This window comes from Dama dama, chromosome 25 (genome assembly GCF_033118175.1).
Source record: "Dama dama isolate Ldn47 chromosome 25, ASM3311817v1, whole genome shotgun sequence".
In the NCBI taxonomy this organism is placed as follows: Eukaryota; Metazoa; Chordata; class Mammalia; order Artiodactyla; family Cervidae; genus Dama; species Dama dama.
The window spans coordinates 31760713-31773840 of NC_083705.1; the positions used below are offsets into that span (position 1 = coordinate 31760713).

Sequence of the window (13128 nt, forward strand, 5' to 3'; positions counted from 1 at the left end):
TAGAGTGTCAGGAGACATTTTTAGTTGTCAGAACTGCGGGAAGAGGGAGACCATGCTATGGACATCTAGTGGGTCAAGACCAGGGGTGCTGCTACACACTCTACAGTGAACAGCACCGTCCCTTAAAACAAAGAATTATCTGGGCCCACTAACAATAGGGCTGGACTTGAAAAGTCCTGACCTAGACCAAAGGCTTCCGTGTCTGAAAGATCTATAATATCCTGCAGTTATTAGATTTTTTGGTTCTATAAAAATCAGGAATGAAGAAACTAAAAATATGCAACTGGAAAAATCTCCTCTTTGCTTAAAATTTTACTTAAATTTAGTTTCAGTTTGACCATCTTTTTGTTAATTCTTTCTGATCACATCCGAATTTTATCACTTTTTCAATCTGCAGAAATGCAATCTTGGTTCTCCTGAAGATTTCCTCTCCAAAGCTTTAGATCCTCCTCAACTTCAAGTAATCAGCAATGCAATGAATTTACTCCGAAAAATTGGAGCTTGTGAACTAAATGAGCCTAAACTGACTCCACTGGGCCAACACCTTGCAGCTCTGCCTGTGAATGTCAAGATTGGCAAGATGCTTATTTTTGGCGCCATTTTTGGCTGCCTGGATCCAGTGGTAAGACAAGCAACACTGCTGCTTCTTCACTGTAAATATCATTTTGGTTGGGGAGGTATTAAGTTGGGAAAAAATTTTTTAACTAGGGTGTCTGTACTAACATTAAAGCCAGAAAATCTGAATGCTTAATGAGAATTTTTGAATATTTAACTTTTTATATTTATATACAAGAAAATATCTTCACCCATATACTCTTGTGTATTGTAGGTATTATTTTGTAAAAGGGTTTTGACTTGTCTAGACTTCTGCTATCAAACATCCCACTTGAAATATTTACTTAATTCTTTCTGTGTGTGTGTGTGTGTGTGTGTGTGTGTGTGTGTGTATATATATATATATAGTAGATGATTCATATAATAGATGGATTCATTGAGAGTTTTGAACTCCACACTTAAGTAGAATCAAAACTTCCTTCCTTTTTTCTGGGTTTTCTCTGAGCTAGCAATTACCAGCAATTCTGTTTTCTCAAATTATCTCAGAATTAACAAACTTTTTGCCTCTCTCTGAATCTCTTGCCTGCTTTGCCATTCCAACTTTATCTAAAGTTGTAGCCTTTTCTGGGACTACAAATAAGGCTGTTTGAAATCAAAATGGGGAGAGTATGACTTACTCTAGTCTTTTTTTTTTTTTCCTAGTATCAGAAATATATACCAGAATTGTGTTGTCTAAGAAATATCTACTGCCATGATAGTTGATCTGAAAAGCTGCAGCAACAACAAATGGGTTGTTATATAGTCCAAATTATGTAAGAATTATTTAAAGAGCATTGCAGGCAATGGAAATTCAGACTCAGCGTCAAAATTCTGATCTGTGATTATGGAATTTCTTTTAACTGTGTGACAGTCATCCACGTGCACAAATACTCATTTTTTAAAATCCCTGATTCTGTTGGTATTACTTCCCTGTCTCACAAAGATGATATTAAAAGTAAATGACAGATTTTTAAAATTCCATAAAATGAAACTAAAAGTAACTAATTAAAATGAAAATGCTAGCTATTATAGAACACAGTAAATTCAAAAGAAGAAACATGCAACTTGACAGTGCTGTTGTTTTATGATTTGCTTTCTATTACAATACAAATCAGCTTTCAGTATGTACCTCTTTTAAGGTTAAATTTTTTTTGTTTATTTATGGGTAGGCAACATTAGCTGCAGTTATGACAGAGAAGTCTCCTTTTACCACACCAATTGGTCGAAAAGATGAAGCAGATCTTGCAAAATCAGCCTTGGCCATGGCAGATTCAGATCATCTGACAATCTACAATGCATACCTGGGGTAAAGAAATAATCTGGAAAAAAAAGAAATAATCTGGGTTTTGTCAGTAGGTCAAACCTGAGGGTATTTACTGTTTAAAAAATTTATCTTTGACTTTTATTAAAAAGATACATTTAAGGTTTAAATTTAGTATTAACTAGTTACTTCATCTGTCAAGTATAATTACTTTAGACATTTGTATTTTTATAATCCTAAAATTTAAGAACAATGTACTTTGTATTACTATGTGTATATTACCTTATATTTGAAGTTATTAATTTTCTGTTATACATAAGCAAAAAATACCTATATTGTAGTTGAAATTGACTGGCTCTTAGAACAGGCAAGGCCCTTCCTCGTTTTGTATGATTATAATATAATTAAAGCTATGGTTAGTACCTCTGAAAGTGAGTTTGAAAACATTAAACTTTGGTCATTTTTCTTACGTAGATGGAAAAAAGCACGGCAGGAAGGAGGCTATCGTTCTGAAATAGCATATTGCCGGAAGAACTTTCTTAATAGAACATCACTGTTAACCCTAGAGGTAAGTCTTAATGCAGCTGTCTTAATTTAGGGTCATATGGTGGACCAGTGGGATTATTTTGGAAAAAGAAATGCCTAGGATAGTGCTTGACACATAGTAAGTGTTTAATAAACATTTGCTGAATTAATAAATCTGTGATTTTTTTGTTTTGTTTATCACAACAGGTAACCTGTATTACACGGTGATTCAAAATAGTATTTAACAGGGACTTCCTTGGCTGTTCAGTGGTTAAGACTCTGTGCTTCCAAAATAGTGTTTAACAATCATATTATATTCAGGAAGTGGTCAAAGATGCAACATGATTTCATAGAAATAACACTAGTTTGGGAATTAGGATAGTTGTCTTTTCAACAGCTCAAACTTGGAGGTTAATTTAGTCTCACTTTCTCATTTAAAAAAAAGAAATTGAATTGGGCATATTCTACAGTTTTTCTCAACTCTGAAAACCAGTTGTTATTTTGAATTATTATGGAAATTTTCAACTATACATAAAAGTAGACAATAGTATAGTGAACTGTGTACTCATTTCCCACTTCCATAATTATCAACATGTGCTCAATCTTGTTTTACTTATACTCCCCTTAATCCACTATCTGCCCTCTAGATTATCTTGAAGCAAATCCCAGATGTCAGGTTGTTATATATCTCTGAAGTCTGATTTTTCATAATTTTTTTTTTTTACAGCTAGTTCAAATCATGATCCACACAAGGTCCACACATTAAAATTGGTTGATATTTCTCAAGTGTAGGACAACATTTAAAGGGAAATGGTGTTTAGAGCAGACGTGCTATAAAAGTATTCAGAAAATAAACTTACCTCTCACATAATTCCCCTATTCTATGCTCATATTTTAAAAGGTTGTCTGGCTCAGGTTCAAGATAAGGAGAGAGAAGCAACACTCCTTTGTCTGCACCCCACTTCCTCCAGGCCTTCAAGTTGCCTCCCACTCCCTCCCTTCTATCAGCCTTTTCTTCGCCTCCCCTAGGCTACAGGGTTTTCAGTTCTTTACCAGTCTTGTAGTATTACAGCAACTGTCTGTCTGATTTTTCTTCTCCTAGAATTAAAGTCCCTTAAGTCCCAAACCAGAAACCTCAAGGAAATCCTAAATGTAAACTTAATCTTTTAATCACTTATATCCTGTCTACTTTAAAATTACTCCTCCTTGCAAGACAGCAAAAGAGACACAGATGTAAAGAACAGACTCTTGGACTCTGTGGGAGAAGGCAAGGGTGGGATGATTTGAGAGAATAGCTTTGAAACATGTATATTATCATATGTGAAATAGATTGCCAGCCCAGGTTCAATGCATGAGACAGGGTGCTCAGGGCTGGTGCACTGGGATGACCCTGAGGGATGGGATGGGGAGGGAGGTGGGAGGGTGGGTCAGGATGGGGAACACATGTACACCCATGGCTGATTCATGTCAATGTATGGCAAAAACCACCACAATATTGTAAAGTAATTAGCCTCCAATTTTTAAAAAAATGGCAAATAAATAAATAAAATTGGATTAAAAAAAAAATGCTCATCCTCCCTATCGTATTTTAGCTGATTGGCACTACTAAAGGTAGAAAAAGATTTTAAGCAACAAGTTTAGATGGTTGCCATTAATAAACATTGTCAGAGTTCTTTAGGAAATTGTTTCCCAGAGACAAGTGAAGAAGGTTCTTGCAATCTAGGATCAGAATCCTCTGTAATTCTTCCTCAGTGTTCTCTATGGGACCATCCTTACTGAGTAAAACTATTGAAAGCAGAGCTACTGCTAAAGTAGATATACTGAATGAAAATGCATTCAGGCACATTTTTATTGCTTTCACATATTAGACATTCATATTTTATGATATTTAAAGTCTTGGGAAGATAATCTGTACCAAAAAATCAGTTATGTTATATAATCAGATGACCCCTTAACTTTTCAGTATCTTTTTTTCTTCCCTAATGTAATTTAGGCTATAGCTTAGTAAATAATGATTGGGCATCATGTCAGTTTTTTTTTTTTTAATTGAAGTATGGTTGATTTATAATATAATATTTCAGGCATACAGCATAGTGATTCAGTATTTTTCTAGATTGCACTCCATTAGAAGTGATTACAAAATACTGACTATAATTCCCTATGATATACAATATATCCTAGTGGCATATCTGTTTTATACATACTTGTGTGTACCTCTTAATTCCATATCCCTATCTTGCTCCTCCCCCTTTCCCTTCCTCCAGTGGTAACCACTTGTTTGTTCTCTGTATCTGTGAGTCTGTTTCTGTTTTGCTGTATACATTTATTTATTTTAGATTCCACAATTAAGTGATATCACACTGTATGATATGTATGTCTTCTCTGTATGACATACAAAGTATACTGTTTAGTCCATCAACATTGCTGCAAATGGCAGGTTATCTTTTTTTTCATTTTTACAAAAGTTTTATTATATATTTATGGAACTTGAGGAATAGTAATATATTAAGACATTTCTTCAAAGGATTAGCTGTGTTAAACTTGAAAATATACTGATATGTTAATGAGATGCATAATCTAAAGAGTTTGCTAAACTAATAAAGTATTATTTATTCAAAGAATAATGCACAAGGACTTCCCTGGCGGTCCAGTGGTTGGCATTCCGTGCTTCCAATGCAGGGGTCATAGATTTGATCCCTGATCAGGGAACTAAAATCCCACATTCCATGATATGTGGCCAAAAAAATTAAAAAACAACAACAACAATGCAGAGATATATACTTCATGCTGCTGGCTTTACTTAGCAATATGATGGATTAGGAAAATATTTGACAAATGTTAATATTCATAATAAGGTTAGAAATGAAACATTTTAGCATGCCAAATTCTATAAGGTTTTTTAAATTAGCGTGTAGTTGGTTTATAATATTAATAAATTTTAGGTATACCACATAGTGACTCACAAATTTTAAAGATTATAGTCCATTTATAGTTACTACAGAATATTGGGTTTTATTGGGTAAAATGCCATGTGCTGGCAACATATCCTTGTAACTTAATTATTTTACACATAGTAGATTGTATCTCTCAGCCACCTACCCCTACCTTGCCCCTCCCTCCTTCCCTCTCCCTACTGGTAACCACTAGTGTGTTCTCTGTGTTTGTGAGTGTTTCTTTTTTGTGTTATATTCACTAATTTTATTTTTTTTTTTGGAGTCCACATATAAGTGATAACATATAGTATTTGTCTTTGTCTGTCTGACTTATTTCACTTAGCATAATGCCCTTCAGGTTCATTCACTTTGTAGCGAATGACAAAAATTCATTCTTTTTTTTGCCAAATAATATCCCATTGTGTGTGTGTGTGTATTATCTTTCTCCATTTGTCTATTGATGGACATTTGGGTTTCTTCCATGTCTTGGCTATTGTAAACATCTATGAACATTGGAGTTCATGTATCTTTTCGAATTAGTGTTTTCATTTTTTTCTGGATATATGCCCGGGAGTGAGATTGCTAGATCATGTGGTAATTTTCTTTTTAGCTTTTTGGAATCCTGTCCCTTTTGATAGGAAACAGTAATATAAAGTACAAGGCTGGTTGGCACCTTCTTTAATCGATTATGATCTTGTCTCTTTTTAACAAACCAATCTAGGATGTAAAGCAGGAGTTAATCAAGTTAGTTAAAGCAGCAGGATTTTTATCATCTACAACTTCTAATAGCTTGGAAGGAAACAGAGCCACACAGACCCTCTCCTTCCAAGAAACTGCCCTTCTTAAAGCTGTACTTACTGCTGGACTGTATGACAACGTGGGGAAGATAATCTATACAAAATCAGTTGATATTACAGAAAAATTGGCTTGCATTGTGGAGACAGCCCAAGGCAAAGCACAAGTACATCCATCCTCAGTAAATCGAGATTTGCAGACTTATGGATGGCTTTTATACCAGGAGAAGGTAAAGTGCTCATTCTTAAATTCCAATATTTGGGACATTATTCTAGAAGTCAGTCATAAGAAATTTGGATGCCCACCAAATACTATATATGGTTCTTAAACTGAGTTATTCATGTTTATTCATATTTGAAATCAAGATGTTCATGGTTTCTCAACAAAAATATAAACATGTCTTTTTTCCACATTTCCAAATAAGGGGGATATGGAATGGGATAGAACTAAACGTGATGTTCCAACAGTCTGAGACACAGTGCAACCTAAGATGACTTAATAGCAAATATTTGTAGATTAAAACAGTCAATCTTTTGAATCATAGCTCATTAAATTAATAAAGATCCATAATTTCAAGCATTGGCTTGAATAACTCCCAGCTTATCAGCAAACTTAAATGTGTAAAACATGACAAATTCCTGACTAATGGTCATTGCTGAACCTTGCTGTAGAAACCGGACACTTTGAAACTTAATTATAATTTCATCTTTCCATTAATTATTTAACAGCATTAGCATAACACTGCTTATTCATACTTTATGTTCAAGGTATACAATTCAGCCTTACAATTAATGTTTAAAATCCTTTAATAGTATAAATACACAGGTGGTGACTATGATTATTATAAAATAGATTGTGCAACAGAATGTAGACATGTAGCTTTATAAAACATGATTTAAAATAGTAGCAAATTACAGAAAAATGCTTACATGAAACAGATAAATGAATTTTTTATTATTTTAGGCTGTGAAGTGTTTTGTTTTTTTTTTAATACAGATAAGATATGCCCGAGTGTATTTGAGGGAAACTACCCTAATAACCCCTTTTCCAGTGTTACTTTTTGGTGGTGATATAGAAGTTCAGCACCGGGAACGCCTTATCTCTGTTGATGGCTGGATCTATTTTCAGGTACGTGCTACAACTGATCTTAAAATTTTACTGCCAGTACCATTGAGGTAGATTTTTTTTTTTTTTTTAATTTTATTGAAGTTTGCATGATTTCTTCCTATGGTTTGACTTAAGTAGAAGATGTCCGTATTTTATCTTGCCTGTATGGTTTTAAATCTGTTTAATTTTAAAATCAAACTATATTCCTAATTGCATATTGCATTTATTGTCAGTAATAATAATTTGCCATGTGTGTGGACTTCAGTAGCTAACTTTACATGGATCATCCTAATTTAATACCCCTAACAACCTTGTTAGACAATTTCTTTCTATTGACGAGGCATTTAAGTTGAGTGAGAAGTTAAATAGCTTACATGGATTGTTAATGGTAGAGCAAGGTTTAAACCTAGAACTATCTGATCCTCAAACTTGTGCTCCTTCTGCTATATCATGCCACCTATAAAAAGACACAAATTCATTTGATTCATACTGTTAAAATTCTCCTCTGGAAAAATCAGACCAACCAGTGCTACCGACAGTAAGTTTATTTCTCTGTAACTTATCAACATTGACCACTTTAAGCAAATCTAATATATTCTGCTATGATATACCATGATAGCTGTTTGTCTAAGACTGGAGAGGTAAATTTTAAAGGCAGTTTAAAAAATATGTGCACTTCTCACAAAGAGGGGGAGATGGTGATAGTGTTCTATAACTGGATTGTGGTGATGGCTGTACAACTCTATAAGTTTATTAAAAATCATTGAGTTGTACACGGTGAGTAAATTTTTATGATCTATAAATTATTCCTCAGTAAAGCTATTTAAAAAAATTCCATTTTAAAACCTGTAGTCCTCTTTCTTCCTCTCCCGGGGACGATATCTAGAGGCATTCAGGATGGTCCAATGTCTGACCTACCGTCATAGGCCGTCCTACAGTACAGCCTCTAACAAAACCAGGCTGTCCCGAATCCCTGGTAATGGAATTGTTTACCTTTATACCAAGAAGGTTGGGAAAGCACCAGAATCCGCATGTGGGCTCTGCCCAGGCCGACTTCAAGGAGTTCATGCTGTGAGACCTAAGGTTCTTATGCGGTTGTCTAAAATGAAAAAACACATCAGTTGGGCTATGATGGTTCCGTGTGTGCTAAATGTGTCCGTGACAGGACAAGCATGCTTTCCTCATCAAGGAGCAGAAGATGGTTGTGAAAACGTTGGAAGCACAAGCACAGAGAAAGCTAAATTAAAAAATGAAGCATTTTTGAGCAATAAAATCAAAAAGCACAAAAATGAAACTGTAGTCCTCACTCCCATAGAGTTGATACAAGAGAAGAAAATAATTGCAAAATGGTTGCTTTATTCTGGAAAGAGGTATCAAGTTTATGGGTACTTAATAAGGAAATTGAAGTTTATGTCTCTTGGCTGCAGACGGTAATTTATTTTTCTCATAACATTTTATATTTAAGTCAATATGTGTTAAAGCACATCATAAGGCATATATGCTTACCTTGATTTTATTTGAACACATTCACACTCCCTGGGATTAACGTTGTTCAATTTGTCATCTCTCAACAGGCACCTGTTAAGATAGCTGTCATTTTCAAGCAGCTACGAGTTCTCATTGATTCTGTTTTAAGAAAAAAACTTGAAAACCCTAAGATGTCTCTTGAAAGTAAGTGTGTGACTCTAAGAAAGAGGAACTTTCTCTGAGCTTCTCATTATGTTTCTCTACCAGTCTTCCAAATGTAGAGCTATTGGTCTGTAATCCTTCAACAGAAATCTGCAATGGACACCTGAGTTGCCTGTTAGTCTGGTATGTGCTTTGCTGTGCTTAGTCGCCCAGTCATGTCCAACTCTTCATGACCCCATGGACTGTAACGTGCCAGGTTGTTCTGTCCATCGGGATTCTCCAGGAAATAATATTGGAGTGGGTTGCCATGCCCTCCTCCAGGGTAGTCTGGTATAGTATTTCCCAGACTTGCCAAATGATCAGAGTTATCCTGGCAGTTGTTAAATATATATATATATATATATATATTGTTTATATATATATATATGGTCCAAAGACCTAACTCAGGCATACTGAATCTCCTCTATAGGAGAGGCCTATGGCTATATGCTATTTTATAATCTTTTCATCTGTAATACTTACCCTGTACTACCATCCCCATTTTTAAGTGCAGTTATTTTTAATAAACCAGGTTGTTTTTCTGGTAGAATTTCTTATGTTTAGGATTTGGGCAGTTGCATCTTCATGCTTTGACTTAATGTTTCTCTGTTTCTTATATTTTCTGCAAACCTGAGTTTGAGCCCTCGGTCGGGAAGATCCCCTGGAGAAGGGCATGGCAGCCCACTCCAGTCTTCTTGCTGGAGAATTCCATGGACAGAGGAGCCTAGTGGGCTACAGTCCATGGGGTCACAAAGAGTTGGACATGACTGAGCGACTAACATACATACACATTCTCTATATTTCCTGAAAACTGGTAGTTATATCTAATGACTTGATTAGAATCTGGTTTTTAGAAAAAGAATATTTTTTGGTTGGTGCTATATCCTTCCCATTGCATCACATCAGTTTGATTCTCCTGTTTTTAATGATAAGAATTGATCAGTTTGTTCAATGTGATTATATTTAACAGACATCCCAATTAATTCTAGTCGGTAGGCAAGTTGGGGAGCCACTGGTCTAGTGCTACTGCCCTGAAGTCTCACACTTTATGTTAATTTCCATAACTGAAGGTGAATGAGTAAGCACTTAACTGTGTTAGCTTTCCTGTACTGCTGGAAACTTAGATCAGGCCGTGTGGGCTCTTCCCTTGAGGAACTCTGTGCACTACAACACAGCCTAAAACAAACCAAAAAAAATACATTATATTAAGGACAGGTTGAACCTCAACTTTTAAAGTAAGAAAAGTCAATTTAAAAATGATTTCAGTGTTTCCCTTTGCCATAACAGGAAAAGTAGAACCTGCCCTCTGATGAAGCATGTATCTTTGATGAGGGCGGATGAAGTACATTAGTGTCCTCTATTTCTGGACTTAGAGAAGTTGGGATACAAAGGACACCAAGCTTTTGAAAAAGAAATAACTGAAGTTGCTCTTGTATTTTCTTTTACTATACTATTCCTCAGACTAAAAATCATAGTTCTTTCTAGACCTGTCATGTTCGCCTTACAGCCAGTGAACTTTCTTCCCTCACTCCTTTTTATTTAATGCCACTATAGCCTCCAAGAGCCTGAGTGTCGGGCCATGGGCCCAGTTATCAAAATTCTCCATTGCAGTCATTGAAACATAGACCATTTTCTTACTGAAGTATCTAATAAGATAAGAATTTCAATCTTGGAGTCCTGATAATTACAACTATTCAGAAAGTAGTTATGAAGTCACAATATCAGACCAACTGATTAAAAGCAGAGGCAGCTGTTAAAACCTCTAACAAATAATGTAGCCCTTATTTAGTCTGTTTGTCCAATTAATTGGTGTTTGATTCCTTTGTTGTAATAGAGAGGTCTGTCACTTTGCCATCTACACTTCTAGAGCACTTCCCTGGTAAATTTTTTTGTTTCCCTTGAACTAAACATGGAGAAACAGATAAAGAATGCTTTATTCCTTGCCTATACTGTTGGCATCCTGGCTAATCCTGAAGTACATGGATGAATCAAAAAGTAGACTTGAACTAGGTGAAAAAGTTAGGAAATTTACTGTCTAAATAGAAGTTTTAAGAAATAATAGAGGCATATCTAGTTTTATAAGTGAATATTGCTGGTGTTAATTCTGTATTCTAATTTAAAAGAATCTTTTAATAAAGTATACCTGTGGCTTACATGTGTATACACTGAAAAATTAGTCAGTGGTGAATTTATTCATTGGTTTTTTTCTTCTTCCATCCAGATGACAAGATTCTCCAGATCATTACTGAATTGATAAAAACAGAGAATAATTGAAACTGCAATTCATGATCAACTGCTTTGAAGACAGTCATGAAATTATGTGAAAATGGACCATCCCATGAAGTATTTCAGTACTTAAAATGTTGGTACTAGTCATCATGTGAAGGTGGTGGGAAAAAGCACATACTTTAAACGTGTGGAATTTTCTAATTTCTTTTTAATGATAGTTATTCTCAGTGTATTTGCCACTACATTTACAATAAATTCTTTGGTATCATCCATGTGGTATGCATGATCATGTGCCTCACGGGCAAAGCCTGTGTCTGTAGTATCGTAACTTACTATTGTGATTCCCTGCGTGCCCACCTCGTCCTCTTATCAGTCCTTGATGTCTAGAGAGTTCAAACCTTCTTGAGGAGGAAAAGGTCTAAAGATCTTTCTCCCAAAGGAGAGAGGGAGCTCCAAAACCAGTTGTAATTAAATTTTCACAAAAATATACAACTTCAGTTATTTAATATTTGATGGGAAAAGTCAAAACTTAGATAAGGTATACACTATTAACAGATGCCGTCTACATTGGTAGCATTCACTGAAGCACGGAGGATAGGCAGCAATGGATAATGCTACTGTCAAGCTGGGGTGACACCATCTGTACCACTTTCCTCCATCATAAGCTTTGATATCACTGCTCTTGAATCTTTTTTGTACCGATAATAGGATTGATAAGGTCAGTAACTTTAAGATACTAAAGCATACTTAGATATTTTTCAGTGGTTTTCTTTGTTTCACTTACTGAGGATTTTTGAAACTCCATCTTGATTATGTTGAGGAATTTTCCATTTTCTGTCAAGATTGTTTAGGAACCTCAAATATATATTTGTGTAGACCAAATGGCAAAAATTGTATCTGAAGGACAAAAGATTAGAATTGAGTAGGTACTTAGTGACTATAGTTGACCCTCCACACAGTGGTACCAACCCTCCACACAGTCAAAAATCTGTGTGTAACTTTTGACTCCCCCAAAACTTAACTTCTACTAGCCTACTGTTGGCCAGAAGCCATACAGCTGATTAACATATATTTTCTGTTGTATCAGGGCTTCCCTGGTGGCTCAGCTGGTAAAGAATCTGCCTGCAATGCAGGAGACCTGGGTTTGATCACTGGGTTGGGAAGATCCCCTGGAGAAGGGACCAGCTACCCACTCCAGTACTCTGGCCTGGAGAATTCCATGGACTGTCTAGTCCATGGGGTCACAGAGAGTCAGACACAACTGAATGCCTTTCACTTTCACTTTTCTATGTTATATCTAACATACATTTTATACATTCATGAATACCTTTTTCTTAATTTTTTTTTTAATATTTCTAGGCTTCATGGCTCATCTGCAGGTTTTTTACATTGTTGCAAACGTCAAAAATTTTCCAATATATTTATTGAAAAAAATCTCTGTAAGTGAACCCACACAGTTCAGACCTATGTTGGCCAAGGGGCAAGTGCATTTGTTGATGAATGAATAAAAGAAGCTGTAACTTTCACTTTATGTGCAGATGAAAGTGAAAATAGTAGCAATCTCTCATTTTAGGTTTCTGCTTGCAGTGTGAGAAGTGAATTGACAGCAAGGAGTCAAATGTGGCTGTGGTTAGGAATCCCTCTTCAGTGCCATTAATAGAAACGGGAATGTTAAATCAAAGAGCTAGATAGGTGCTGGAGGCAATTCAACTTGTGAAATACAAGGACATAGGAATTGTGAAGTTGTGCTGGTGGAACTAACGTTAATAGACTACTTTGTGTGTGCATGCTAGTGCCCACGTGTTTTTTGTATACTGACTTATTTAATCTCCACAACAACCCTACGAGATAGGTAGTGCATTATCTGCATTTTACAGATGAGGAACCTGAGGCCTGAGGAAGTGAAATAACTGGTCCAAGATCAGGCTGATAGTAAGAGGCAGAAGAAGCATTATGGCTCTGGCGCCATTTACATTTCTGAAATGTAACCATTCCTTTGAAAATGTGAAAACAGTG

The 13128-nt window shown here is 35.5% G+C and overlaps 1 protein-coding gene and 1 pseudogene across 1 annotated transcript in view; both read left to right on the forward strand.

Annotated features, from left to right (window-relative positions):
• Positions 1 to 11380, forward strand: part of DHX29 (DExH-box helicase 29) — a 46187-nt gene extending 34807 nt beyond the window's left edge. Inside the window, exons 21-27 of the mRNA XM_061129784.1 lie at positions 398 to 622; positions 1764 to 1900; positions 2330 to 2423; positions 6035 to 6337; positions 7105 to 7236; positions 8790 to 8886; positions 11105 to 11380. Of these exons, the coding sequence (XP_060985767.1) occupies positions 398 to 622; positions 1764 to 1900; positions 2330 to 2423; positions 6035 to 6337; positions 7105 to 7236; positions 8790 to 8886; positions 11105 to 11157 (1041 nt within the window). The 3' untranslated portion in view covers positions 11158 to 11380. The remainder of the gene's footprint in view (positions 1 to 397; positions 623 to 1763; positions 1901 to 2329; positions 2424 to 6034; positions 6338 to 7104; positions 7237 to 8789; positions 8887 to 11104) is intronic.
• LOC133046794 (large ribosomal subunit protein eL34-like) lies at positions 7254 to 8781 on the forward strand (annotated as a pseudogene).
• Positions 11381 to 13128: the final 1748 nt, after the last annotated feature.